The sequence below is a fragment of the Oreochromis aureus genome, linkage group 22 (assembly GCF_013358895.1).
Source record: "Oreochromis aureus strain Israel breed Guangdong linkage group 22, ZZ_aureus, whole genome shotgun sequence".
Taxonomy (NCBI): Eukaryota; Metazoa; Chordata; class Actinopteri; order Cichliformes; family Cichlidae; genus Oreochromis; species Oreochromis aureus.
In genome coordinates this window covers 20,375,107-20,401,363 of record NC_052962.1, presented here as the reverse complement: position 1 = coordinate 20,401,363, position 26,257 = coordinate 20,375,107, and the positions used below count along the sequence as shown (strand labels likewise).

The window sequence follows — 26,257 nt, the reverse complement described above, 5'->3', positions numbered from 1 at the left end:
TCCGTGCAAAGACGGCGGCTTTTGTCGTGCCGGAGTAACGTCGGACAGCACCGTGGAACCGCGTCACCAGGTTCCATACGCGCCTGCTGTTCAGCCGTGCAGTTGACGTGACCTTTAAAAAGCAATAGCTCGCTCGCGAGAAGGTTAATTTCTAAATTTGCTGAATATTTCTTTTTCCGCCACACAGGAAATACCACCGGCGGCTGCTCGACACTTCATTTATCAAGAACCCAAGGCAAAAATTTTCAAAAGCGAAAGAAGTTTATTGGTCGGTCGCTTTGGCTTCACAGCTCATTCGTCCCCTCCAGCGTTCCCCAAATCTCATTAAGTAGCAGAACCAACCCCCCCACTCCCCGTATTGGTGGTGGTAGTAGTTGCATAGATACCCTGAGCATGTATGTATAGTTGATCTCATCTAGATGCGCTGAGTGATAATGGATCTATTGGAAGGCATTAAAGTGAAGGCGGCTGTCTCATATATGGATAGAAATGACAGCCATGGGAAAAAGATGACCTCACTTAGGAGCCCTTTGTGGCGGCGCCTTCTGGATGTCGTGTCTGTCTGTCTCTCCTCTTCCTTTGCTGCTTCTCTTGTACCTCTGGCAGCAGGCGCCAGGCTGTCAGGCTTCAAGTGTGTCTATCTGTATAAGTGCGAGTCTGCACATGGGTTTGGACCATTTATGCTCAGGGCAGGAAGTTGTGGGCAGCCGAAGCATACGGTGTCTCCTGAAGCAAGGGGGGCAGTGGCAATGGCAGGAGCTCTTCAACACTTTTGATGCACCGATGCAACTTTGTTTTTATCTAAATTGACATCATTACGACTAAGAAAAGAAATACATTTGACTGACTTTGTGCAGCCAATAACTGAACACCTTGTTTTTTGCAGTTCATGTTGGTCAGAACGCCCACAGGGGATGTGGCATGCTTTACATTGCTAGCATTTCTTCTGACATGTACCATATAAGCTCATTCATTTCTTTCTTAGTTCTGTGGCTGATCTAAAAGAAAAGATTCTCCTCCGTGCCATTTGTGTTAAGTTCACATGTGTTTTTATCTAAATGAAAGTAGAACTCTGTGCAGTTGCACTGTGATTGACCCTCCGAGGCCCATAATGGCCCCGGTGCTCAGCAAGTTTTACAACCTATTTGAATAATATCACCATTTAGCAATAATTCAGGAATAAAAAGCAGGCTGTCAAACTCTTTACTGTACTGTAGTGGAGGCTCTCAGCTCACTGTTTACCTCAGATGTCACAATACCCGGTGTGGCACGACGAGGCTGTAAACCTTTGTGAAAGGCTCACTTGAGTGAAGCTCACTTGTGTCCAATAACAGTGATGCTGAGGGAGACAGGTGGGCAGATGGAACCAAATATCGACATCACTGATACCACGGCTGGTATTGGTATCTGATCGATACTAGTGCGATACTATCGACGCTTTATGACTATCCTCTGTGTTCAGTATGTAGCCGTGACTTGTCTTAAATAAATGATTTTTTTGTTAGGAAATGAAAACATATTTTGATCATGCACTATGAAAAATGTCTGAGCCTTTCTGTGTCTGTTGTATTTATAGCCTATGGCACATATAAACAAACATATAAACAACCCAAAATGCTTTAGAGACGGGCGCATTTACGTTCCAGGTCTCCAGAAAAACCGTTTCAAGACAGACGAAAAGCTGAAAACTGTGTTTTGTGTTGGATTAATTAATCGTTGTGGAAAGTAAAACTCACTGATTTAGTGGTCATTAAAATGTGTTTGGAATCTGTAAACTGATGATTAGTCTCATAAATCATCACGCACTGCTCTGTCTCTCTCTCTCTCTCTCCTACATAAGCTGTCTTCAGAAGTTAAGTATTTGTATCTGCATTACTGGCCTTGTATTTACTTGATATCCTGAGCTTTGCTATTTAGGCCTGCTGATTTTTGCCACAGTGATCCAGCATTACGGAAACTTTCTAACATTTTTGGACTCAGGGGAATTGGTGAATAAACACTCATATGATGTAAGAGTGGAATCAAACCATTTATCAGAGGGGAAAGTAAGACTTTTGAGCTTAACTTTAGCTGGCATGATGTTGGTTTATAACCAGCTGCTGCTGTTCCAGCCGACTCGCTGTCAGCTGGAGGATTGCATGTCTAATTGGCCAAATAAATGATTTAAAAGAGTAGTTGCGATGTAAAGCGTTGACCCTGTCTGTCTGGACTATGTGTTTTTGTTTTCTACCATGGCAGTATGCTGGTGAGAGACACAAAGCTGAGTGTCTGGCAGGCTGGGGAAGGGCATGTTTTGGGGTTTGGAAACAACCAGACTTTGTAAAGGCCAGTGGCCTATTTGGCCCGAGAGCCTCAGGCTTCTCCCCAGCCAGCCCCGCCTGCCTACAGCAATATTTACGATCATTTTTTGGCAGGTGAGAGCAACTGAATGAGCATTCGTGATTTGGCACACATGTCTCCAGCTGCCTTGTCTGGGCTGAGAAGAACGCCTCGCATGCTGTAGTTTTTAACACTCTGCTAATTGAGCCCCAATGAAGCAGAAGTTGGTTTGCTTTACAAAGCGACTCTCCCTTACATATGCATTTAAATTATTATTTTTTTAGGTATACTCCCAGCACTTTCCTCTATGTTTAGAAAGCTTTATATCAGAAGAGAGGAAGTGAAATGTCTGCATCACTGTGAGTTTTGGACTGGATAGAAAATTTGGGCCTGAAACTGGCAGAACTGCAGAAACAAGCTCCACAAGTTTCCCTGAAATTGCTGAGAAATGGTGTCGGTTCAGACTCCCCAGGTCTGAATTCTGAATAATTTTGTGAGGCACGGCACTGAACCTGAATTATTTCCAGCGTTTGTGTAATGTAACTGAAGGACAAGTCAGGACAAAGGCTTCTACTTTCTTTTTCCACTCACACATATTTAGCCTCGAGCCAGCAAATAAAAACGTGCGACAAATGTTCTACTTTTGTTTTAGCCGCTTCACATAGTCTCTGCTTCAGTCTTACTTTAATGTAAGTTGACAGTTCCTCTAAAAAGAGAAAGGGGAAGGACACGCTGGTAGAGGTGGCGAGAAAATTTGGACAGCATCTTGAGTCGATTCCATATTTCTGATGTCTTTAGCATGTGTGGTTTTTTTTGTTTTTTTTTTTGTTTTGTTTTGGGGTTTTTTTTCTTCTTCTTCTTCTATTTCGAAAGCAGCACAAAAAGAGTTCAAATTGATTGCAAGTGGCGTGCAATTATGCCCTTGTATTTCGTCTGCTTCTCTATACCGCTCTCTCCCCCTCTGCTCCCTCCTCTTTTTCCAATCCCCCGGTTATAAACGGCGGAGAAGAAATAAAACTGGCAAAAGGTTTCTCGCTGAGCAGCTACAGGAAAACGATTGTGAGCATTTGCTAACAGATCATCAGCTTAAATTAAATGGTACATTTTATGAGAGCTCTGTAAATCACGCAGCCCGGCTCAGGACGTTTTAAAAACACAAGCTTTGCTTTAAATGGTACGTTGGGTACAATTTAAGGTACTTACGCTTACGGCAGCTTATTTCTTGGAAGTGCTAAAAGGCGGGTGGAAAAACCACTGAGCCAGAAGTACTTTTTGACTGAAGGAGACTGGACCCTCATGATATAAATGTGTATCTGCTGTTGTCACTGTCAACAGACCGTTATATCGTGTGTGTGTGTGTGTGTGTGTGTGTGTGTGTGTGTGTGCGACAGCGAAAAAGGAAATTGTCATGGTGTCATGAAGCTACCAGGCTGTACATGTTAATCCGGCCAGAAAGCAACAGCTGACCAGCACTTTTCACATGCATCAGCTTCAACTTTCTATTCTCTCCCTCAGACACACGCACACACTTGTGCTGTTCGTCTCCAGTGCATGTGTTTGTCTTGGTAGCTGCAGCACAGGACCTTAAAAGCCCCGTGTTGTTCTCACTCTGTGTCGGCTGATTTTATGTGACAGGTGCAGTCCTCCAGGCGGGATAGAGCTTGAGCTTTTTTCTAAAAATTTTTTATTAAAGCACATGAATCAATTAAGAGCCGCAGCGCTCGCAGCGGACACGCATGCACGCTCTTCATCACTGCATGTAGAACCCTCAGCAGGAAAAGAGCTAATGTCAATAATGAGCAGAGCAGGACTGGCTGGTATCAAGACGGGGCGTGCCGCGAGCAGCTGGGTGGGTGTCGGTTTCCAGGCTGGAGCGATAAGGCGAGGCGGTTTGGTCGATACTGTGGGTCTGCGTCACAAATGCAGTTTGGCAAGAAGGGCAGGCGACACAGGAATGGCTCATTTCTGCATAAAGCTCTTATCTTTTCAGAAGCGGCGATGAGTCATTCACATTCTAATAACAGTCTTGAGCCGATGCTGAGAAAAAAGGCTTTATCAGTGCTTTGAGAAGTTACTACAAAGCGGGCCGCTTAATGCGGTTGTGAAATTCCGATGGAAACATGCTGGCAAAATAAACCCCAGCTGACTGCCGTGCGCCTGTTCGTTCCCATCGTTTTCACCTGTTTCAGACCACTTCGTTGTTTCGTAACAGCAAAGTCAGGCCTCAGCTGTAACGTGGAGGGTTTCTCTCGTGTTTGTATGTGGACACAATGGGTCAGAGTTGGACACAAATTAAGTGTCAGTTTGAAATTTCTCCCCGCTTGGAGGGAAAGCATTTTAAGTGAAGAAGTGAACTGTTCCAAATAAATGCACCTAATTCACGTTGCTTGTACACTAACAGGTCACAGCAAGCAGGAGCACACACACATACACACACACACACACACACACACACTCCAACCCTTTTCCTCCTTCTCCTTCCTCCCCCCTGCCTGCCGAGAGTCTGTGGCAGGTTAATAAAATAAACATACATCTACCAGTGGCAGTGGCAGGCATGTCAGGCTCCCTTAGCTGTCATCAGCTGTGTGTGCATGTGTGTTTTGATGTGTGTTTGTGTGAGGTTTTTTTTTTTTTTTTTCCCCCCTCTTGCACAGGCTGTCACTTTTAGCTGGGATGTCAAAGCTCTCTCTCTTTCTGTGTGTACCCCCTCCCAAAGCACATTGCAGCCCATATGGGGGCGGGCATTAGCTTAGCACACTGTGTACCAGACCAGTTAATGGCTGCTCATCACTGAGGGGATATTGCCCAGTTCTACTCTCTGGTTAAATGGTACATGTCCCTGTGGGAAAGCGATGTCCTTGATAGCTGTGAATGGTCAGAATACATCTATAGACCAGTATCAATTGCTTGTGTGTTTGTGTGCATCTGTCTTTTCACCCTCATGTTTTAATGCTGTATAGTCTTGGTTTAATGCCCATTAGAAGAGATTCTGGGGTTGTCCAAGGGTTAGTTAGCTACACGTGTGACAGATGTGCAACATCTTGTCTTTTGGTGAATATGGCCAAAGATGCATTTTTATGGCCTTCTAATAGTCTAAATATCTTCAGACTTTTTTCAAAGAGATCGACACTTATGACACCGAAACTTAGAGAAAAATCTTTAAAGTCTTCCTATTTGTTTCCTTGACATGAAACAACTTGAGTACTAAAGAAATAAAGTCATATTTAATTAATCAAATCATAAATGAAATGCAGACCTTTATATGTGGTCTGTGCCAGATCTGTGGTGAATTGGTCCAGGTTTACTACGCCTAGTTATTCATTTTCTTCAAAGATTAACTAGTGCTGAAGTAAGTGTGTGTGTCATCTAAAGGCTTTGTGGTGTAGGCCAAGCACAACACAGCTGCCCACCCACCCACCCAATCTCTCTTGCTCTCTCTCTCTCGCTCTCTTTGAAGTTTGTCCCAGTCCAGTAGAGTGGTACAGGGTCAGGATGGAGAGGAGGATTAACGAGGCCCCTGGTATAGACGGATGAAAGGATGGTGGGATGAATGGTCTTTATGAAGTGTTAGATGAGAGGAGGGAAGGCCAGGTGACGATGGCCAGTAGACTCTGGGTCTGAAGCAGACGCTGTGATTGAGAGCCCAGATCTAAGGTGTAGATTAAAGACAGGATCAGTCCCTGGCAGCACTGATATCAGCACACCCGACGCCCCTCTCGGTGGCCTGTATTTACAGTAGTGTTTAATGTTTCTGTTTCACCGCCGGCTGCCAGGGGAAGGACACACCAGAGACGCGTCGGTAGTTCAGAGTCTAAATTAGAATGTAACTTGCGCCTGCTCTCTGAGGTGATGGGCGCTGAGCGAGAGGATGATTGTGCCTCGGTTCACCGGGAAGTTTTGACTTGTGTGGCGCCGGCCTCGTATTGGCCGCACACGGCGAGGTTTTCTCTGATTTGTGGATCAGACTTGTTATCCACAAAAGAAATTCTCTGCTTTACTATCCCACCCACCCCTACGGATTGTGTTCTCGCCACCGGCGCTAGAAACGCGGGCGCGCGCGCGCTGAGCAAATGTGTGTAAGCGAGCGCACACGTGCCGCTACGTTCAAGAGTCCCCACCTTGCAGAGCCGTGCAGCATTAAACAGACAGTGATGGATGTACAGTATGATTGTTTATTTTGCCTCGCTGTCGGTGATGGATGAAGATTTGTGTGGATTTGAAAATGTGGGTGAAATATGGTGAGGAGTGGGAAGAGGAGGGGGGAGCTGTTTTAAAAATCAACTTCCCCAGGGAGAGAAACGCCAGCAGGGCCTATAGGACAACCTTCCATCATACCCTCACCTTGTCTGAAATTAAATGCCCCCTCCCCCTTCCAGCAGTGCAGCAATAATTCAGCAATCACAATTTTATCACTGCCCTGTGGGACTGTCAACAATTATCCCCCTCCTTGTGGTGCATATTGTTTATATCAAAGAAACCAGCTGATTGTGCATATTGAGGAAAAGCCTTTTAATATTGGTCAGCCTGATTTTTAAAGATGAACAAACGCCACTAAACAGGCCTCATCTTTTTTGCTTTATCATCCGACACTCGCGGAGGTGTACGATCCACCCGGAAAGGCGCGCCACGTCTCCTTGAAATCATAAAAGATATCCGCATTATATTTATCAGCTCTGAATTCCTTCATCCTTACAGGCCACCGCGTACAAAACTTCCTCTGTCCGCTGATGACAGCATCTGAGCAGCAAGACATTTTTAACACCCTCTTCAGTTACCGTCTCCCCCAAGAGGCCAAAAAGGAACCAGGGTGAATGAATAGAAAGGGAAACTCGAGACACAATGCCTACCTGTCCTCGCTCCCTCCTTTTTCTGCTACCAACTCCCCTGTGACATCGCTTCATTTCCTTTTTTTGTCCTTTCTTCTTTTTGCTGGCAGAAACTGTCTGACTCTTACGATTGCTTTCACACGGGCAGATGGCTCGAACGGGAGATTCTCCAGCTCAGACTAAAAACAAAACTCAACCCCAACCCCCCGATCTTCTCTGTGCTAATACATTTCTTTGTTTTTTTTCCCCCCCCCTCCTTTAAAAATTTTTTTTACTCATAACAACAGACGCTTTGTTAGTCAGCCAGTTTTTGTAAACCAGGCTTTCCCTTTTTCCTTTCTCTCATCTTCTTCCTCCCTTTCCTCCTCTCACGCCACGTGGCCAGGACGGCTCACCGATTCCAGCACGCATGAAGACGAAAGATGACAATATGCTGCGTCTCTCTTGCTTTTAAGCACCGGCAGTTTGAGCACGTTGCACATCATTAATGAGGCAGAGGTCCAGTGCCAGGTGAAAGTTTGCAGCTGTGATCTAAAATTGTGCCAAGCGTGCTGCAGTAGCTAAAGTCTTCGCATTCAGAGCACGACTTGAAAATATTGATTATTATGCCGTGACCAGCTGGAACCTGAAGAGATTAATAAAGATAACACTTTAAGCTTTACTGAATGCATTTTTAGAAAGTTCAGATCAGTGGTTTGCACGACTGTAATATTAAGTTTCTTAATATGAACGATTGAAAAGGAATCCAAGAATCCCAATTTCAGCTTGCATTTGGAAATAAGAACCATGTGACCAAAACCCCCTTGCAGGCAGAGGATTTGCTCCCCCAACAGCAACTGAAAGGAACCTCTTTCTTTTCTCTGCCCTGCTCTTCCACAGCACTTTGTCATGTAAAGCGGCCCTTATCTGCCTCTGGTTGGGGGTAAAGGGGCCGGAGAGGAATAGCTGGCCGGATCCCTGGGGCCACCACAAATCGACGCATGTTAAATGAGTGACTGTGATTGACGGGTCCTTTTGAACACAGTGACTGAGACCCACCCACTGACGTGACTGCCGAGAGGTCAACTTTAACCCCCACCTCTCTGGCCACCTGCTTGCCCTCGACCCTTGACCTTTTTAGCTGGACTTCTTTTTGTAGGATATGAAGCCAATGTGGCGCTTAAACCACACGTGGTCTTTGATTGATTGGAAATTAGTTGCTTATTTCTGCAAAAAAGCTTTTGTTAATATTATAGCTTTAATTTTCTTTCGGCATATTGTCCATATGTTTACATTTTGTGGTTTCTGCCTAACCTTATGGTACCAATTTAAAAAAAAAAATTAAAAAAAATGCATATAACTAAATGTTCCAGAAAATAATTTCTGATTTAGCCCAGGTACTCCACCTCTCACCCACCTAGGCGGGTCGCAGGGGTTTGCTGTGCTGTCTGGCGCTGTGCTCTCCTCCTTGAGCGCTGCATTTGTTTAACCACGTCTCGTAAAAGGCTGGCCAACAATGACAATTTAATGGACGAAACGAGGGCAGGGAAGTGAAGCGATTTCACAAGGTCTGATTTAATTTGCCTCATTCGGGCTAAATTGGGGCACGGTGTTTGGGTAAATAAACAAGATGCATCTGGACTGCAATAAATAGAGTCAAATGGCGAGAGGTCGTGTGAATAGGAGGTTGCGTAGATTTTTCCATTCCCCTGTGAATGGCTCCAGATTGGTCACAGAGTGCTTTTGTAGCACTTTGCCATATTTATTTACGGCTTGCTCTCACCATTTCACTGTGTTTTATTTACTCTCCTTACTGTGTTAGATGTTTCAAAGTTTGTCGGGATTGAAGTATGAGATTGTTCTCGCTCCGGTGCACTTCAGCCTACTTGCTGGATATCGCTGCTAATTAACAATTTTCCAGGATAGTCACAGCTGCCTATTCTGTAAGTTTCATGATTGAGTTGGTCTTAAATGTCAAATTCTGCAAAAATGTAATTGGTGTATAGCATACATCCTTTTTTTCATATGTGACTATATATGGTTAATTCCTGAAGTACTTGCAAGTGTACGTCCAGTGCAAATCCCCTGTGTGTGTGTGTGTGTGTGTGTGTGTGTGTGTGTGTGTGTGTGTGTGTGTGTGTGTGTGTGTGTGTGTGCACATGAGTTAATTGAGAAGCTAACAGACAGCGTTTCAACACATGCTTCCTCCCATTCCAAGTTGGTCTTTGATTACCTAATGCGAAGAGGCAACAAACTAAAAGCAGGCCTTAACTATTGACTCATCCAAGAGCATCTGCATGTTTCTTCTCTGAATTGCTCAGCTGATGTCAGCCCCTCCCCCAATGCAATGCAAGCCTATGTGTGCACACGACATGCTCATTTCCATAAGGAAAATAGTTCGGTAGACTGGTTCAGAGCCAGAGGGTAATTATTTGTTTTGTTAAATTGGGTAATTAACTTGTCACCCAGCTGGTATTTGTAGCTCATTCACAATAGTTTGATTCATTTTTTTTTTTTATTTAGCAGTATAACACTGCAAAAATAATAGTTGTTTATGAAATAATAGAGTAATTATTGGCGAGTCATCAAAAATACGACTAACTACACAAGACTTGAATAAACATGTTGCATGTAATCTGAATTGGCCTTGGATTTCTGCTAGCTGACGTTCAGGTTTCTTGGTGGATGGGGTACAGGATAGGATTTAATGTATTCCTTTTTGTAGGTGACAAGGCGTGTCCTTGTATGCTCTTGACTTGTATAGATTCTTTGAGTCATCTGTAAGCTATATTTGAATACATATGATTACCTACAGACAATTTTCTTTATCTGACTTTTATAGATAGCTTTTAGGCCTCCTTCTACTTCTTTTTGTTCCCCAGCTGTCCAGTTTCCTCAAATCCTTTAAAGCACACACTGCACAACCATCCTGAAATATACTTGGAGCTTGAAATACCCATAGGTCTGTGTTAACTGGCTTAATAAACACAACTATGATTAGGTACACGTACTGTCTCAAGAAAAATTTTGCAAGACCTTCAGAAAGCCTGCAGAACTATTGCTCAAGACCACTTTTAAAAAAATAAAGTACAGTAAGAAAGTCCTCTGAAGCAAAATATAAAGAAATGAGGGGTGGTTTAAGAGTTTTTCACAGTGCTCTAGCTGATAGGATAAAGGGATGGATGCACACCTTGTGGCCTTGACTGTGTGTGTGTGTGTGTGTACACACATAGCAGGACACAGTTTGTCTGTAATGATCGAGACAAGCTCTTTTATAGTGTGAGCCTTTAAGTCCTTCGGAGATGGTGGGTGTGTGTGTGGGTGTGTGTGTGTGTGTGTACAGTGTCAAAAGAGAGCTGTGTTGCAATGGGCTTGTTAGCGAGATTGTCAGCGAGAGAGACTTGACCTTACATGGTCTGTACAAGCTATTCTGTTGTTGCTGTCATCAGCCCCAGTCACGCTAGTGGAAAATGGGTCTCTTTACTTTGAAAAGCACTCCTAGCATAGAGACTTTCTTTCTTCTCAGCTTTACGTTTAGTGACATGTGATATCAGGTTAAAAAACAATCGGTGTCAGATTGTTTTTCCAAAACAAGCTTACTTTGCGTAGAGGTGAATTGCTAAATTGCTGCAGTCTTTATTGATTAAAAAAAAGACTGTTTTTATTTATGTGGTGTTGATTTGTGTTTTTTTACTTTAAAGGAATCTTGTTAATGGTAGTGGTATTGTTGAGTACACCAGTGTGAAGTTGTATCTGCCAATCTTAGGAATTTGCACGTCCCTGTGAGAGAGTAAACAAGACCCCATCAGACGTCAAACGAAAAAGAAGAAAAACTCTCTGAGAAGCCCGCCTGAGCTTTTTATGAGTTGGTACGTTCCATGTAGGCCTGCAGTGTGTGTTGTTGTTTTTTTCTTAAATGGGACTTTGGATCTTTAGCCAATATTTTGTCATGTTCTCATCCCATCTCAGCTTGGTTTGTTTATGGTCTGGATCCTCACGCCACCTACCACTACAAGCAGCTACATGCAGGCTCCCATAGCCACACACCCAGAGCATGTCTGTGAAGTTGGATACACAAAGTCAGACTAACCCTCAAGTGACTTACCCACAAGTGTGCACACGCATCAGGGCCAACAGAGGGCAACTCAGGACACACACTCACCCCACCTCCTGTCTGGCTAGCTCCTTTGCCCGCGCGGCCCCACCAGCCGTCTGCCAACAGGCGGGTTAATATTGCTACCAGCTGCAGAGGGGGCGATGCCAACCAATGCCACCCGGCACCAGGCCCAGAGTGGCCACACAAGAGTCTCTTCTCTTCTCTTCTCTTCTCTTCTCTTCTGCAAAAGCACACATCCAAGCCATTTCAGGACTGCCATCCATCTTAATAAGTGACACTGGGCAGTGTATTACCTAGCATCGCAGGATGCAGAAATGGAGGGGGGTGCATGACAGACTAGCACGGAAAAGCAGGCCTTCCATCTCTCCTTTGCTTGCTCGCTTGTCTCCTACACCTTTCCTAGCAATGTATCTCTGAGTCTGGCAAGTTGTTTTTGTTTTGTTTTTTCCCCTTTCCTGTGAGTTTGTGTCATCAAAACTGCTGCAAAAAACTCGACTTATCCTTGTATGACTATAGAGGTCTGCGTAAGGATGCTGAGCAAGGGTTTCAAGGTAAACATCGCTAAGGTTGTAGAGGGACCACTGTACACACTCACAGTTTGGCACAGTATGCGATGCCTGTGCTGACTAAAACCGTTCTCGCACATGAACTCGAGGGAACTGAGAAGCTTCCTGACTAGCGCAAGAAAGCAGGACACAATATGACCACTCGCAGACTATTAATACACCAGACTGTTGCTTGTTGTGCAGAGCACAGGACAGTCGGGCCTCGCGCAGACTTTGTACCAGGGAGTTGTCAGGTTTAAGATCCATGTGACTGCGTCGGACGTTTTCATTCTTGCGAGCCGTTTTTCACACATGCGCTGCAGTGTGAAAAACGGCTCGAGTGAAAAAGGATGTAGCGCAGAGGGCGAGCCAAAAATCAGGGTGTTACATCATCGCTGGACGTTTTCCACGGTCTAAAAGTAATAACAGTAATTTTGTTTGTGGAACAGTTTCGTTTTCTAATACAGCAATTTAAAACGCATTAGGTGATTTCTGAGTGTCAACCAGAGGCCCTTGATTTCACTGACGAGGCCCACTTAATCTTCAGTGGATGCAAAATACTATCTCTCAGAAAGATCTCTGAAAAGTAGGCAAGTTTCTAAACACATTTTTGTTTTTAACCACAACACTGCTTTTTTTCCTTTTTCTTTTTTTAAATTGGAGAACAAATAGTCAGAATACCTAAAAATGGTTTGTGTAGAGTGGCGAGTGAGAGAGTGCACGAGCGCTGAAGGTGTGAAAAGGAATATTTTAAGTCGCTTTTGTGGCTACAATGACCGCATCCGACTTCATTGACCAGCCTGGGCCAAGGCTACCACTACTATAGTGCACCAGCACACACAAACACAACCTTTTTTAAAGCCTGAATTGACTCACTTCAACAAAAGGCGCTACCTTTTGAGCGTATCAGACGCTGGTTATTTTGATTGGAAGAGATGCAAGAAGGGGCCTTAGAGATGAGCGAAGCAGGGTCAGAGGTCATCTGCATTTGTTGAATTTGAAGAGATGCAAGCAGAATTCAGATAATAAAAACTTTTTTTTTTAAATGTAGTTGTCTCTGTGATCAGCAAGAGATCCTTCTGAAGTGGCTGCTTCTTCTTCTTCATTAATGCTGTGCTGTACTTATTTATTGGTATCGGTGTGATACCAAGTAAAAACAGGGCCAATACTGCCGATACCAATATCGATGCTTTTAACCTATAAAGGCAGCTTATGCAGGGGAGAGCAGTATGATGTATAGACTTGTTAATTTGCAAATTCTGAAAATGTTTTAATAACCACTAAATCGCTGTAATTTTTCATTTTCACAATAATTAGCTAAAGCAAGTAAACACACCACAAAACTGTTATTTTGGAGACCTGGAATGTAAACACGCCTGTCTTAAAAGCACTTTGGGTGAGCTTCTGTTGTTTAACTGTGCTATAGCCTATAAATAAAACTGATGTGACATTTTCCCGAGTGCATGTTTTCAGTATTATTTATTTTTTTAATTTCCCAAAATTTTTTTATTAAACACAGTTCAGCTAGCAACCTACTGAACCTGGAGGATAGAAACAGAGTATCGATCCTATCGCACTACTATCAATCACAATACCGATACCAGCGTTGGTATCGATACTTTCGATATTTGAATCCCCCCCCGACCTCTAGTATTCATCTGGATTAACCTGACTCCTCTCTGGCAATACACACATCATATAACTTTTCATTTATGTGGGCAAGTCGTGCTCTCTTTCACACGCTCTATATCCTTTCAGTGCCATAGCTGTGGAAAGGTGGTGGTGGTGAGGGATTAATGTGTCTTTTCTAGTAAAAGCAGCTCACCGTGCCTGTGCAGAATAAGACCAAATGAGGTTCGTGCCTCGGGGTACGAGTTGTTGTTTTTTAAGTAGACCCTGTTCTTGATGGCACTTGTGTGCTTCTTCCTGTCTGATTGTTTACAGCTTTACCGAACTGGATTCCAGATGTAATCCTGTGGTGCTCTCTCAGAGCGTGGCTATCTAAGGCTAACGCGGAGAAAACAAAACAAAAAGTCTCCCTCAGGTGTTGCCCTCACAGTGGCTTGGTTTCCTACAAAAGGCGTCTTCCCCCAGTAGCAGACGGGTGCTGCATAAACTGACCAAAGGCTGGTGGTTTTCTGTGTATTCGTACGAGGCCTGTGAGCCTGCAGGCTGTTCCTGTCAGACGAGGCATGAGGCTAATGAGGTTACTCTGTTTCCTGTTTCTGCCTTCCTGTCCCCTCCTTGTTTGTAGGAGGGGGAGGGCTTCAAGTCTGTGGCACGATATGTCTATACAGTCTAATATAGACCTACAGTTTCTTCATGCATATGAGAATACCTCATGTGAATTTGCGTGCACGGGACATGCACATCAGACCGCAGCAAGCATTTAGCACCATTTGTCTCTAGCAGTATCATAAGAGCTCCTAACAGCGCTGGAATCTGTCAAATTAAAGCTGGCAGCCAGTAAAAGCTATGGGCTGCATCGCTGCAGTTAAACGAATAAACTGAGGGAGTCGTGTTTCTGTCTGTCTGCGTTTTTTCAGTTTGTTTTGGTTACTCATCTTTGGCGACTTGTTCACGATCATCATCATGCCTAGTTAGTTTTTGACCCTGGAGAGCATTAAATCATTCCAAAACCAATTATGAGAAACCAAATTTAGTACAAGCTTGTATATGATCAATCTTACGTGCACAAAACAAAGTGTCATGGTAGCCGGCAAGCAGCTGCGCGAAGAGGCTAACACACACCTGTGGAAATGATCCCACTTTGCATTTTCCCCCTGGCATTTACATCGATTATCTAACCGAGTTAACTAAGATTCCACTCATCATTTCATAGGATTACTTTGGCCTGGAAGTTTTTTTTTCTGTTTTCCTTTAAAGTCTGTGTCTGTAAAATCTTACAGCAATTTCCAAGACCTGTTCTGACTGCCTGATCCCCTACCCATCCATTTGCATTGCGGCCTCATACAATCTTACATCTTACGACACTTTCTTACCACATTTTGAATGATAAATGCATGCGATGGCTTTCATAATCACGTACTCAGCAGCTAGTGCCGCACATTCTGATTGGAAACTGAGAGCACATTTCCTTAGTTGATTAAGTAAGCTGTTGCCATTGATAAGAAGTCGTACCTAATGTCTGTGTGTTTGAAATGGAGCTCTGTTGGATGCGATCAGCAGCAGATTCTTCGGGGATCCTGGCAGAACAGCAGGGCGACGTAGCAGCCGCCGTGATGAATGGCAGCGTGTTGGGTAGCGCCGTTGATCAGAGCTTACTGCACGTGACCACAGTTGGAGAGCGTGCGTGTGTGTTTGTGCACGCGTGGTGTACAGAAATGAGCTAAACCTCTGGTCAGCGGCATGCAGCCAAAGTGAAAATGATATTGTGACAGAGTTGGAGAGTGAATGTGTTGAATGAGGCTGTTATTATTATTAAACGAGGGCCATTTGTTGTGCAGTCTGTCAGATCAAAGAGGGAAAGTCTGCACACTGATGTGTATATATACACGCGCACACACACACAGTGTTTTTTTTTTCTTTTTCTTTTAATATTATATCTTAATGCACAATTCCTATCATGAGGCCTGTGTTTTGGCCTATTGTAAGGCCAGACGTGGCTCAGCGTGGCTCAGCCTGCCAAATCTAACTTCACAGTATGAAGAATGTTCCTCATCTGAGCCCTAAAAGCCATGGCAACAAGGCTGTGAAGCCACTGCAAAGTTGATACCACGCCGCTCCTTGAACATTTCACTTTATGAGACACTTAAAATTCCCTCAACAGCAGTTCCGCTGTCCTGTCTCAGCTTGGCGGCAGTCAAAGAACAGGAAACGGGTCGCTTTGAGTGCAGGTTTTTTCTTTTTTCTTTTTTAGGCTAATGCTCCTCCGGTGCGGTGTGGTGTGACGTGCACCAAGTAGAAAACCTTCAACTCCTTCCACATGCTGTTAGAAAGCATGAGTCGGTGTTCCAGGATATAGAAGAATTAGGCTAACAGCACAGATCAGAATTCAGAAGAGGCTTCACCTGCTCATGTAGCTGGTGCTGCTGGAATTTATGTAATATGATGTGCTGTTTCTTCTCTTTTTCCTGGCTGTTTGAGGGTCATTGGCACATGCCTTGTAGGAGTACAGGTACTTTTTTGGCATATTAATGGGGACTGAAGTAGATGCAGAAACGAGCTTAAATGCCCACCATCCACGAGAAGCAACATTTTTATTTAGCAGGCTTAATGGAGATGCACACAGACACACATACAGGCTCTTCAAAGCTCTGTGACATTTATTTCTTTCAGTGAAATTAAGCTCGGTGTGTGTGTGTGTGTGTGTGTGTGTGTGTGTGTGTGTGTGTGTGTGTGTTAAAAGCTCCCACCCTCATTCCATCTCTCTCTGTCTGTCTCACTCTCTGTGCTCCACTTTTACCAGCCTGATAGCATTTAATGCTCGACAGGGCTGAATAGCTCTGGCAGTCTGTCACTTACGTGCGCTCAGATTCAGACGGTGCGTGCGTGAATGTGGAAATGCAGACAGCTGATATGATTGACAGCGGGGAGACGCAGGAGGTTGGCGCGCGTCTCATACCGAGCCCGGCTCAGCACGAGCGGCCGTCGTGACCAGACGGAAGGCATTTTGTTCTCGTGGAGAAACGTTGATCTGCTGAATGTCGACAAAGTGACGTTCAACAGCATTTCTGCCCACGGGAAGACACGATTTTGAAGTCTTTACGTTATCACAGGAGGCATCTTGTAGTCTTTGTGCATTCGTTTCCTCTCTCTTATCCTGCAGATGGAAATACTCTGAAACTGCTGGGGCTATCCCAGCATGACTAGTTTAAAGGGAAGAGGGAAGGCCCCTTTGGCTGTACAGATGTGCGTGTGTGTGTGCACACAGACACACATTCCATTGCAGTGAGCTTGTGGTATAATGAGGCGATTATATAGGGCCCCTTGTCCCAGGCAACCCCCGAAACCTTGTTCCATTCGGCTATTCTCTGAGGTCCAAGCTGAGCTAAGCATCCGGTGTACTTGAAGCTGTAAGGGAAGTGGGGACCAGGATGTAGTTAGGATCGGAATGTAAATTTTCGACGCAAACACGTGCTTCATGCTTAAGGAAGCTGGCCTGCTTTTAGTCGATCTTGCTGATGTAGGATGAGGACAAGTGGGATTTTTAGGGAACAGCTGCCACTGTTTACACTAGAAGTTGGAAATAAGCTTCAGAAAGGCAAAATAAGTTTTCTGGTTTTACCTTATTTTCTTTTTAAATGAATCACTGTCGCTGGTTTTTGTCTTTTTAATGGGCTAAATGTTTCAGATCCAGAAACGCTTGGTCATGAGTGCGAGAGAGGCCCCAGTCATGTATTTGGGAATTAAATAATTGTTATCAACGTCATCTGCACTGCTTGTGAACCCTCAGCAGTCGAGTCCTTGCAGTCATCTGGGGACCATGTGTTGGTGGTAAGAAAGCTCAACATGTGCAGAAAGGAAAAGAGATGGGTAGTAGTGGTGTAGGGACCGTCCCTGACTACTGGAAAACAAAATCCCAGGCTCTGCTAAAATAACATTTCTCCTCCATCTATCTGTCCTGCTATTGCTCCGTCCGTGCTCCAACAGGAAATGTGTTAGAATAACAGATTTTTTTGGGCCAGTTTTGTAGAGCGGATCGCAGCTTGCGCATGGCCCACATTCCTCTGCTGTGACATCCGCACAGTCGGCAGCAGCATAGAGCTATTTATAGAACCGCTAGCTTGTACGCATGCACGCACACCCACACTTGCACAGTAACGTATGCACACGCAAGAGCGCGGATTTATACGTGCGGTAGATTGAAATGCTAATGAGTTGTGTTCATTCAGTAGTGGTGTCGCTTACATGTAGCTCTCTTGTGTTTTACTTATTCATGAGTTGTATATCATCTTGATGATGAAAAGAGAAAGCACGTATTGGGTTTAATCATCTCTTGTGTTGCAGCACCAGGGATAAACTGTGAGTCTCTGTGTTAAAGGCAGCTTCTGTGTGTGTGCGTATTTTGCTTCATGCTGTAATAAGTAATTTCTCACACACACACACTTCTAAAAAAAAGTACTTAACAAAATACTGGCAAAGTACAGCTTTGAGTTTTTGGCACTGGGGTATTTTTATACTGGTAATGAAATCAGATTGGGCTGGTGTTCAACATGCTTTTGTTGTGCGAAATGAATCCATTGTTTGCGTGTGATATTTTAATATGGGAGTTAAATATGGTCTCTGAGGAGATCTGTATTGTCACCGTTTATTCCCACTGAATGCTCAAGTCAGATTTTTTTTTTTTTTTTCTCCCAACTTTTTGAGTGGACGCCCAGAAGATTCAGAACCCCATCCTCGTCTCCAACTCTCTGCCCCTACCCTGGTGTCTTATACCACATTTAGAACATGTGTTCAGTCTCCATTCTGGGTTATTGGATTTGCCTGCTTTGCAGAGAGGAGCTTTTGAACGGGGGCTGGACTTATGAAGTGGAACCGGCGCCACTTTTTATCCGGCTAATGAGCTGGTGCTGATGCAGTGATGGATGTAATCCTGCGCAGACTCTTGAGGGCTTATGCCTGGCACAGTGCAAGACCTGCTTTTAAACATTTGCTCAGTTCTGTTTATGCACCTGTGTTGACCGGGATTATTCGGTTGTTGGCAAAACTCTAGTTTTGCCTGGCTACTGCTGCCCACCTTTAAGATGGGCTCCAGTTATACTTTGAGCCGTTTAAGCCAGCTCCAGGATAATGTCAGGAAATGGAGCAGAAAAAGTATTTTAAGAAGCCCAGTAGTTAAGCTGTTTTTTCTTTCCTTTTAGAGCTGTACTTCATACTTAAATTGAGAGCAACATCACAGGACATAAGAGATGTAATGATCTTATATGACACACTTTTTCAAGCGCATTATCTCTATGGATGCTTTAAACCTATCCGCCTGCATTTATGTGTGTCTGTGTGTGTTTTGTAGGATGGCTTACCTGTGTATTACAAAAGAGTTGGGGGTGGGGTTGCTCTGTGACAGTAGGCGCACAATTATCCCGAGGCATCACTTGGTTATACATACGCACTGTGTGCACCGAAAAGGTCCCTGCGCTCATTAGTGGAATTCCACTAGCCTGGTGGGAGCTAGTTGTAGGGTAGATGTGTGTGTCACTGCCAGGTAGCTCTGTGTAGAAGCGGTCTCTGAAGAGTTCTGGCAGTGCCTCACAAGCGCAGGCGCACACATACGCGCACGCGCACGGTGTGCTGTGTTTGTCAGGGAAAGTGAGGTGCAGCACGTTTTGGTTGTTTGAGTAGATGTTTCTCTTCTTCTCTCATGCTAAGCTTGTCCTCTGGTAACACGATGTATATGGTTATGGAGGGTTTTTGTAATGCTGACCAACATTTTGCCAAACACACATGCAGGGGCAGGTTCTTCTGATCAGAAGGCCCATTTTGTCTTGGGTCAGAAAATGGCTGTGGAAACTTGTTTAATTGATCTCGTGCAGCTATGAGCAAGTATTGGGAAGTTTTAGGTTAGAGCAGTTGCGGCAGAGCACAGCTTTAACCGTCACTTTTTACTTTTCGTTTCTCCCCTCGGTGAAAAGTCGGTCAGCATTTCTTCCCTGCATTTTTTTTTTTTTTTTTTCCCCAGTCTCGCATGTGTACACAGTGCAGGAAATATCTGTGGCAATCTGCCAACTACTGTGAGGAAACCACAGAGAAACAGAGAGAAAAAGAAATACAGATGAACTTTAAGGTCATTTTTTTCTCCCGATGCAGCTGTGTCTGGTGTTTTTGTGTGTGTGTTGAGCCATAGAATCTGTATATGAGAGCATTTGTAACCCTGAGATATACTGTCAGTGCTCTGTGTGTGTGTGTGTGTGTGTGTGTGTGTGTGTGTGTGTGTGTGTGTGTGTGTGTGTGTGTGTGTGTGTGTACATTTGGCCTTCTGCCACACCATGGAGGGAAAGAGTGCTAGTGAGCTGTCTAGGTAATTGGTGCTTACCTGGCAGGCTTTTGCACACATGCACACACAGACACACTCGCATGCACACACAGTGAATGGATTAGATGACATTAACTACAGGAGAAAATGGCATAATTGAATACTTCCCACTATCTGTCTCTCTAGTGTGTGTGTGTGTGCGTGTGGTCATGTGTGACAGTGTAATGAGTGACTGCACGTTACACCCCTAAAAAATACCCTATCACCCTCTGTCAGAGGCTGCGAAGCATCAGTGCACTGGGAGGTCTGCTTGCGTGTGTGTGTGCACGTGCGAGCGTGTGTGTTGTATAAAGGCAGACATGGCTGTCACCCATCAGCTCCATCATGTGCAGACACTCAGCTTTTAATATTTTGCCCACCTTTCCCCTCGCCAGCTCTTGAGGCCTTTCCCCGAAGGGTCCCCGGGCAGACCTGGGAAATCAAAACAAAGGCGGGAGCTTATTTTTATCCACCAAAGAGATGGAAACAACAAAGAGAATCTTCAGTTTTGTCAGTGTTACAGTCACATCAACAGAGAACACTCAAGATATCTCTGCGACCTTTTAATAAGATTTAAATTAGACACCATATCACTGAAGTTGGCATCTGGCCTGTAATCCAAAATTTGTACTGTGCTGGCTTATTTCTTTTTCCTTTTTAAATAAAGTTGTGCAAAGGCAGCCCACCACTTTCACACTATTTTCTGCTCCTTCCTATCATATCTTAGTTGCATGTTTGATTGTGTGTGTAGAGAACATTTCCGACCCCAGGAGTCGGAAACAACGGGCTTATTCACTCGCCTGTGGGAGAATCCATACCAGTAGGATAAGATTACATCGCTCTCCATCTTCCACGCACACAGAAGTACAGTTTGTGTTCCCACAGCTCGTCATCTTTACTCCTCTGCTTCTGTTTTTTCTTTCCTTTTTGGGGCTTTTTATTTATCTTTTAGTATTCTATTAAAACAAATTCTATCGTTGTTATCTTGTTATCAGCAGCAGTAAAACAGTTTGATATGATTGTTATTATATATTTTTTTTTTGTTTGTTTGATGTGGAATTTTATTTATTTATTTTTAAAATAATGCACCCAGCCAACAATGATGCCACTGCAGTGTCCGCCAGCCACTTAGCAGAGCCAGCTCCAGTGGTCTGAGTCAACTGGATGAACAAACAGTGTGCTCCCACACAGGTCTGCCTCTTTACATTTGACTCAGACAGAAGGAAATGTGCTTGCTGAGATGGGTCGACAGGACCTGAAATGTGCTTTTAATTCAGATAATTAGCATACATTAGGTTTTTTTTCGGTTACATAAAAGCAGCAAATGTTTTCTTTTCTGAGACTTAACAGCTGAAAACCACTCGCCCCATGACTCGAGTAGAGAAAAGCTATTTCCAGCTTCCATTATTTATTAATACCTCTTTGTTGTTGCGCATGTCCTAATCTCATTTCCTTTAGTCATTAGCGTTGTTCGACATCAAACACAGCTGTCAGAGCAATGAGTGTAAGCAGCAAGGGAGGAAAGAAGTATGGTGATTGCTGTTGGACACTCACTAAAGACCCTTTTAAGAATGCTCTTTGGGCTGGAATATTTTTTTCCAATAAGCCGTTAAAACTCTCAGTGCGAGCAATGAGTGTTTCCAATAACTTTCCCTCTATGTGCTGCACATTCGACCATCTTGTGTTTGTTGCCTAGACCGAGTCTGAATGGGTCATGTCTCGGAGAAGGATGTGTTGTGCGTGCGTGTGCATGTATGACTCCTGGTGACCTCTTTTGACAATAACATCTTTTGTCTCGTTCTCACTGGGAGAGATTAGCAACACATAAACTCGCAGTCCCATGATGCCTTTTTCATTTGCTTCCTACCTATTCATCGCTTTAATGCTCTCCGCTCACGGCGTTGTGGGGAAAATGCGACCCCTTAATGTATTGTTATGCTAATGTGTTGCCCTGTGTCTAAGCTAATGCTATGTTATGCTAATATTGTGTCATGCTAATGTCACTATGTAGTGAGAAATGTTCGGGAAGGATGCAATAAGAACAATATGGAAGGGAGTCCCCATTCTACTCGGACCTTTTTATTTGTTTTTTTTCCTCTCTTTACTAAATCTATCATAACTGCTCACACATTAGCACAGCCGTCATCCAAAACTCGGATTATTTATCTGATGTTCTTCTACATTCTAGCTACATTTAGTTTGTATTGTAAGCTAACAGCTTTAACTGTTTCTCCACTCTGTTAGGTCATTGTTACATTGCTGGCTCAGGCCATACTTTTAGCTTTCATAATTTTCGCTAATATTATTAGAAATATCCACTGTGTCTTGCTAATACATTCATTTGTTTATCCACAGTGTTAGCTAAAAATTTTAACTTTTACAAGTACTTTAATCAAGCTAATCGTTTTGTTCTGTTTTGACCATCTGTTTTAATAATTATGCATTCCTTATTTCTGTGTTAACTATTCATAAAATAATTTAAAATTACTGCGGTCCACAGTTTTCATTCTCTAATTTTAATAGCTTGTTCATAGTTTAGCTAAAAAAATCTTTTTTTTTCCTGTAAGAAATTCCTTCATTCTAGGCTATTTTTGGAGTTTTAATGCTACATTGAAAGTGCTGAGTAATTATGTGGGTATCTCTTCGCAAAAATGTGAAAATTTACAGACTTTGTTGAAGTTAGTTTAAGCTTTCTTTTGTTTTGAGGCAAATCTAAGCCTGGCTGGCCTGTGAGCATTTCCTGACCTTGACCTAACGCCACACTACTTTGGAAGTTCTGTTGCCTTGCAAAAAGAAACAAAGGAAATGGCCCGGCATAAACAGCTGTCCAACTTACAAATACTGTCTTTTATTATGTGCTTTTCATGTTCTTGTCTGCCAAGTGTTTTTTTTTTTTTTCTTTCCAAAACATGATGTGAACAGAAACAGAGTTAATGGTTACAGAAAATGGAGAAATGCACATTGCTTGTGGTTTTTCTCTGCGATGAGGGCTTACACTAATCCACTTTCACCCTCTTGATATCTTCACAGGATGACAGTGATGGGATCCCGTGGTCGGAGGAGCGGGTTATGCGAAAGGTGCTTTACCTCTCCCTAAAGGAGTTTAGGACTGCACAGAAACGGCAGCTGGATGGGGATGGAACCACAAACTCTAATGGTGGGTTTAAGTCCACCTCCTTAATGCTCTAAGGAGAGCATTAAGGAGATAAATGCAATGGTGCATAGCTCATCTTTGCACTAACGTTTTCTTTTGTTTTTGTCCCTGGGTTGGGTGCTACAAAAGAGCAGATTGAGTAGATGTGTAGGTGTGTACTGTACAGCAGTAATACTTTGCTGAATTAATCAGCGTTAAAGTGTGAAATAAAGTAAACCGGCCTATTTGTTCACATCAGCAGCATTCAGTAAGTGATTATACATATGCAAGTTTGCTGTATACTACAGATTAACCCTTAAGCATACAGGACTGGCTGTTTTGTTAATAGAATTGAGAACTCTTGGAGAACTGATGATCTTTCCCTGTAGGTTAAAACCTTTGGAGGGACTTCTTGTGTTTCTACTGCAGGGACAAGGGTCTAAATAAAGGGCCAGAGAAATTACTTAAATCCGAAAATTCAAGTACTTGGGTTTGCTGAAACTGCTCTGCTCCAGTCCATTAGGTAGTCATGCAAAAACAGTGGTAATAAGATAGAAGATCCCTAAACCTTTAGAAGGTACGAGTGCGAGAGCAGGGGTGTTTTTAGTAGAAACACACAAAGTTCCTCCAAGGTTCCTACTCAAGGATAATGGTTCTTCTAGTGGAAAAGTCCCGTTTGTGCTCTTTATGTAGATGATGACTTTGCAAAGAGAGAAAAACAAATTACACCAATTAGTGTGCTGTTAACAGCTTGCCACAGTAAAAAGAAACTGCAGAAGGTGTGAGAAGCTGAAAACTGTCACGCTGTTGTGACAGAGTCGGAGGCAAAGAATGGCTGCAGTCATGTTTTGAGGGGGGAAATGTCAGAGTTGCTAGTTTTTTTTTGTTTCTGGTCACTGAGCCGTCTTTTGGGCCGGTGTCACGTCCTCAAAACTGAAAACATTTCCCTCTCGTTTCTAAAAAAGTTGTTTGTGCATCAAACAGAGGGACACAGATGAGGTCTCCAGCAGTGCCACACACAAGAAAACACGTGTATAGGTGTTGCTAATTCCACCTCCACCCCACAGCTTTACACATTTACACCCATCCTGGGGTCAGGGCTCATTAAAACACGAGCCTATCAGAAGCCTTAACTTGAGCTAATACCCGAAATTACTTACTAAAGACAGAAATCCAATCCCATGGTCGAAGCCTGCTCCAGAAACAGTTGAGGGAATTTGTGTGTTTTTAAAAAAAGAGAGGCTGAAACAACAGGAGAAGAGTGAGTGCACAGGGGGGATGAACAGCTTGTTTTGAACCAAGCTGCCACCATGTCTTTGTTTGACACTGGTGTTCCTACACGCACACATACACTCACACACTCTCTCTCACACACACACACACACACACACACACACACACACACACACACACACACACACAAAAAGCCCATAGCCAGCCAACAGCGGAGATTTGAACTTCACACGTGCCTCAGAAGCTATTCTCAGTTGACATTAACACAACCCAGACGTGGAAAGAAAGGAACCAGGAGGAAAAAAGAGCCTCTGAAAGTTCACGCCCAGTCTTCCAGCTATCCAGCTCGGCAGAAAGAGAGACGGGCATAAACGGGGAGGTGGGAGCCTCTTTTGAAATGTAGCTTATTCCTTTTCCTCGTTTCTTATTTTTGCCATGTTTCCTTTATTAAACACAGATTAAAAAAAAAAAATCCTTTAGTGTTTCTGTCCGTAGTGGTTCTGAGTGCCACCCCTCCCTCCCCTCCTTGTGTGCCAGTACATCTCCATGCGTCTGTCTGGCATCTCATAGCTGCCACTCCAGAGCTCCTCAGGGCCTTTTAAGCCGCCGCGGGTAGCTGACCTTATCGCCTGAATAAAAATGACTCATTAGAAAGCGTTGGCAGCCTGTCGCACCGGGGGTAACGACAGCAGCCCGCGCTGACACAAAAGGGAGTGGGGCTGAATAGACGGGACCTGCTGTTTTAGAGCACCGTGGGTTAGCGAGGCTTTGGAGGCAGTGCGAGCGGCACAGTTTCCTCTCTCACACAGACATTGTGGTGAAACTGTCAGCCATTTTGGAGGATCACACTCAGCATGCACTACATCCTGAATGGGCAGCCCCTGCTGTTTTAGAGGACTGCGGGTTAGAGAGACTGGGCATATTTTGGGGCCAGACATGTGCCGCACTTTTCAGCCTCATGCAGGCGTCGTCGTCTGTGTGGAAGTATCAGCCATTTTGGATAGGGCATTGATGAAATGATGCAAGGCAGGAAATTGCTTGCTTATTTACTTAATTGACAAAAAATGTAAAGAGCGAAATTTGTAAAACTGTGATTATTTAAGCGGAAAATGACAAACAGTCCATTTTCTTGGACTGGCATTTTGTTTTTAATCCCAATGACAGAACGCTGAAAAAAAATCAAGCTTTTCAGAGTGTTTTTGTCAATGGACGATTGAATTCATGTTATTTCAGATCTGATTGAAAGCGTGGCATCTGGTCGTCATCAAGCCAAGCTTCTAAAGCAGCTTTTTGCCCCTACTTTGGGCATCTCTCCATCCCCTCTCCCTTTCCTCTCTCCTCCCTCCTCCGTCACTGTGTGGCAGCAGCGGCTATCTATTTTAGAGGGAGGTGTGGCGGCCTGTCAATCAGCCGCGCGTGTCGGTCTATCTCCCCGCCCACCCCAGCCCTTCTCCCTGTCCATAACCAGTAATCATGCCATCTCCCCAGCCACTTTACCTTTTGGTAGCTGGCAGCCGTCCGTCTGTGTGTCCATCACACTTCCTGCCTCTCGTGCCTCCTTTCCTGCATTATTTATCAAATGGCATTATGCCCTTCTGCATCCCAGCTTCTGCTCATTAATCCACGCATCGCAGCCACATTCTTCCTCTTTTTTTTTTTCCTTCCTACTTTTCCCTATTTCCCTCCATCCATTTGTCCTTCCGTTTGCTCCCCCACCCCCCTCCTCCAACGCAGGGTTTCCATTACACATCAATAGGACTCTGGTTACTGCCTTCTCCGCGAGCTCCTGTCTCCTCGATTATGTATCTCCACGCCCACAGTCCCCCTTTTTTCTCCCACAGCTTCTTTCATCTGTCTCCGTCTTTCTCGCCATCTACCTCCCGTTTCCATTTTGTCCTTCCTGTACTCTGCCCCTTCTGTCCCAAGTATCTACGCTACCTGTCACCCTAGCCCTCTCACCCTCTTCCCCTTCCCCGCCCCATTCTTCCGCCATTTGCCACCCTCCAGTCTCCTCTTCTTCTGACTCGTCAAAGCTATCTCTCTGTAGCCACGTCCCTACCTCGCTATCTTGCTTACACCCACCCTTTCCTTTCCTCCCTCTCCATTTCCCTGAGTGCTATTGATGGAGGAACT

General features: G+C 44.1%; 1 protein-coding gene across 2 annotated transcripts in view; it reads left to right on the top strand.

Annotated features, from left to right (window-relative positions):
- The window catches only part of jarid2b (jumonji, AT rich interactive domain 2b), a 109,927-nt gene that overhangs the window by 26,616 nt on the left and 57,054 nt on the right, over positions 1–26,257 (top strand). For both annotated transcript variants that reach the window (XM_031742380.2, XM_031742388.2), the window contains exon 2: positions 22,789–22,915. In XM_031742380.2, the coding sequence (XP_031598240.1) occupies positions 22,789–22,915 (127 nt within the window). The remainder of the gene's footprint in view (positions 1–22,788; positions 22,916–26,257) is intronic.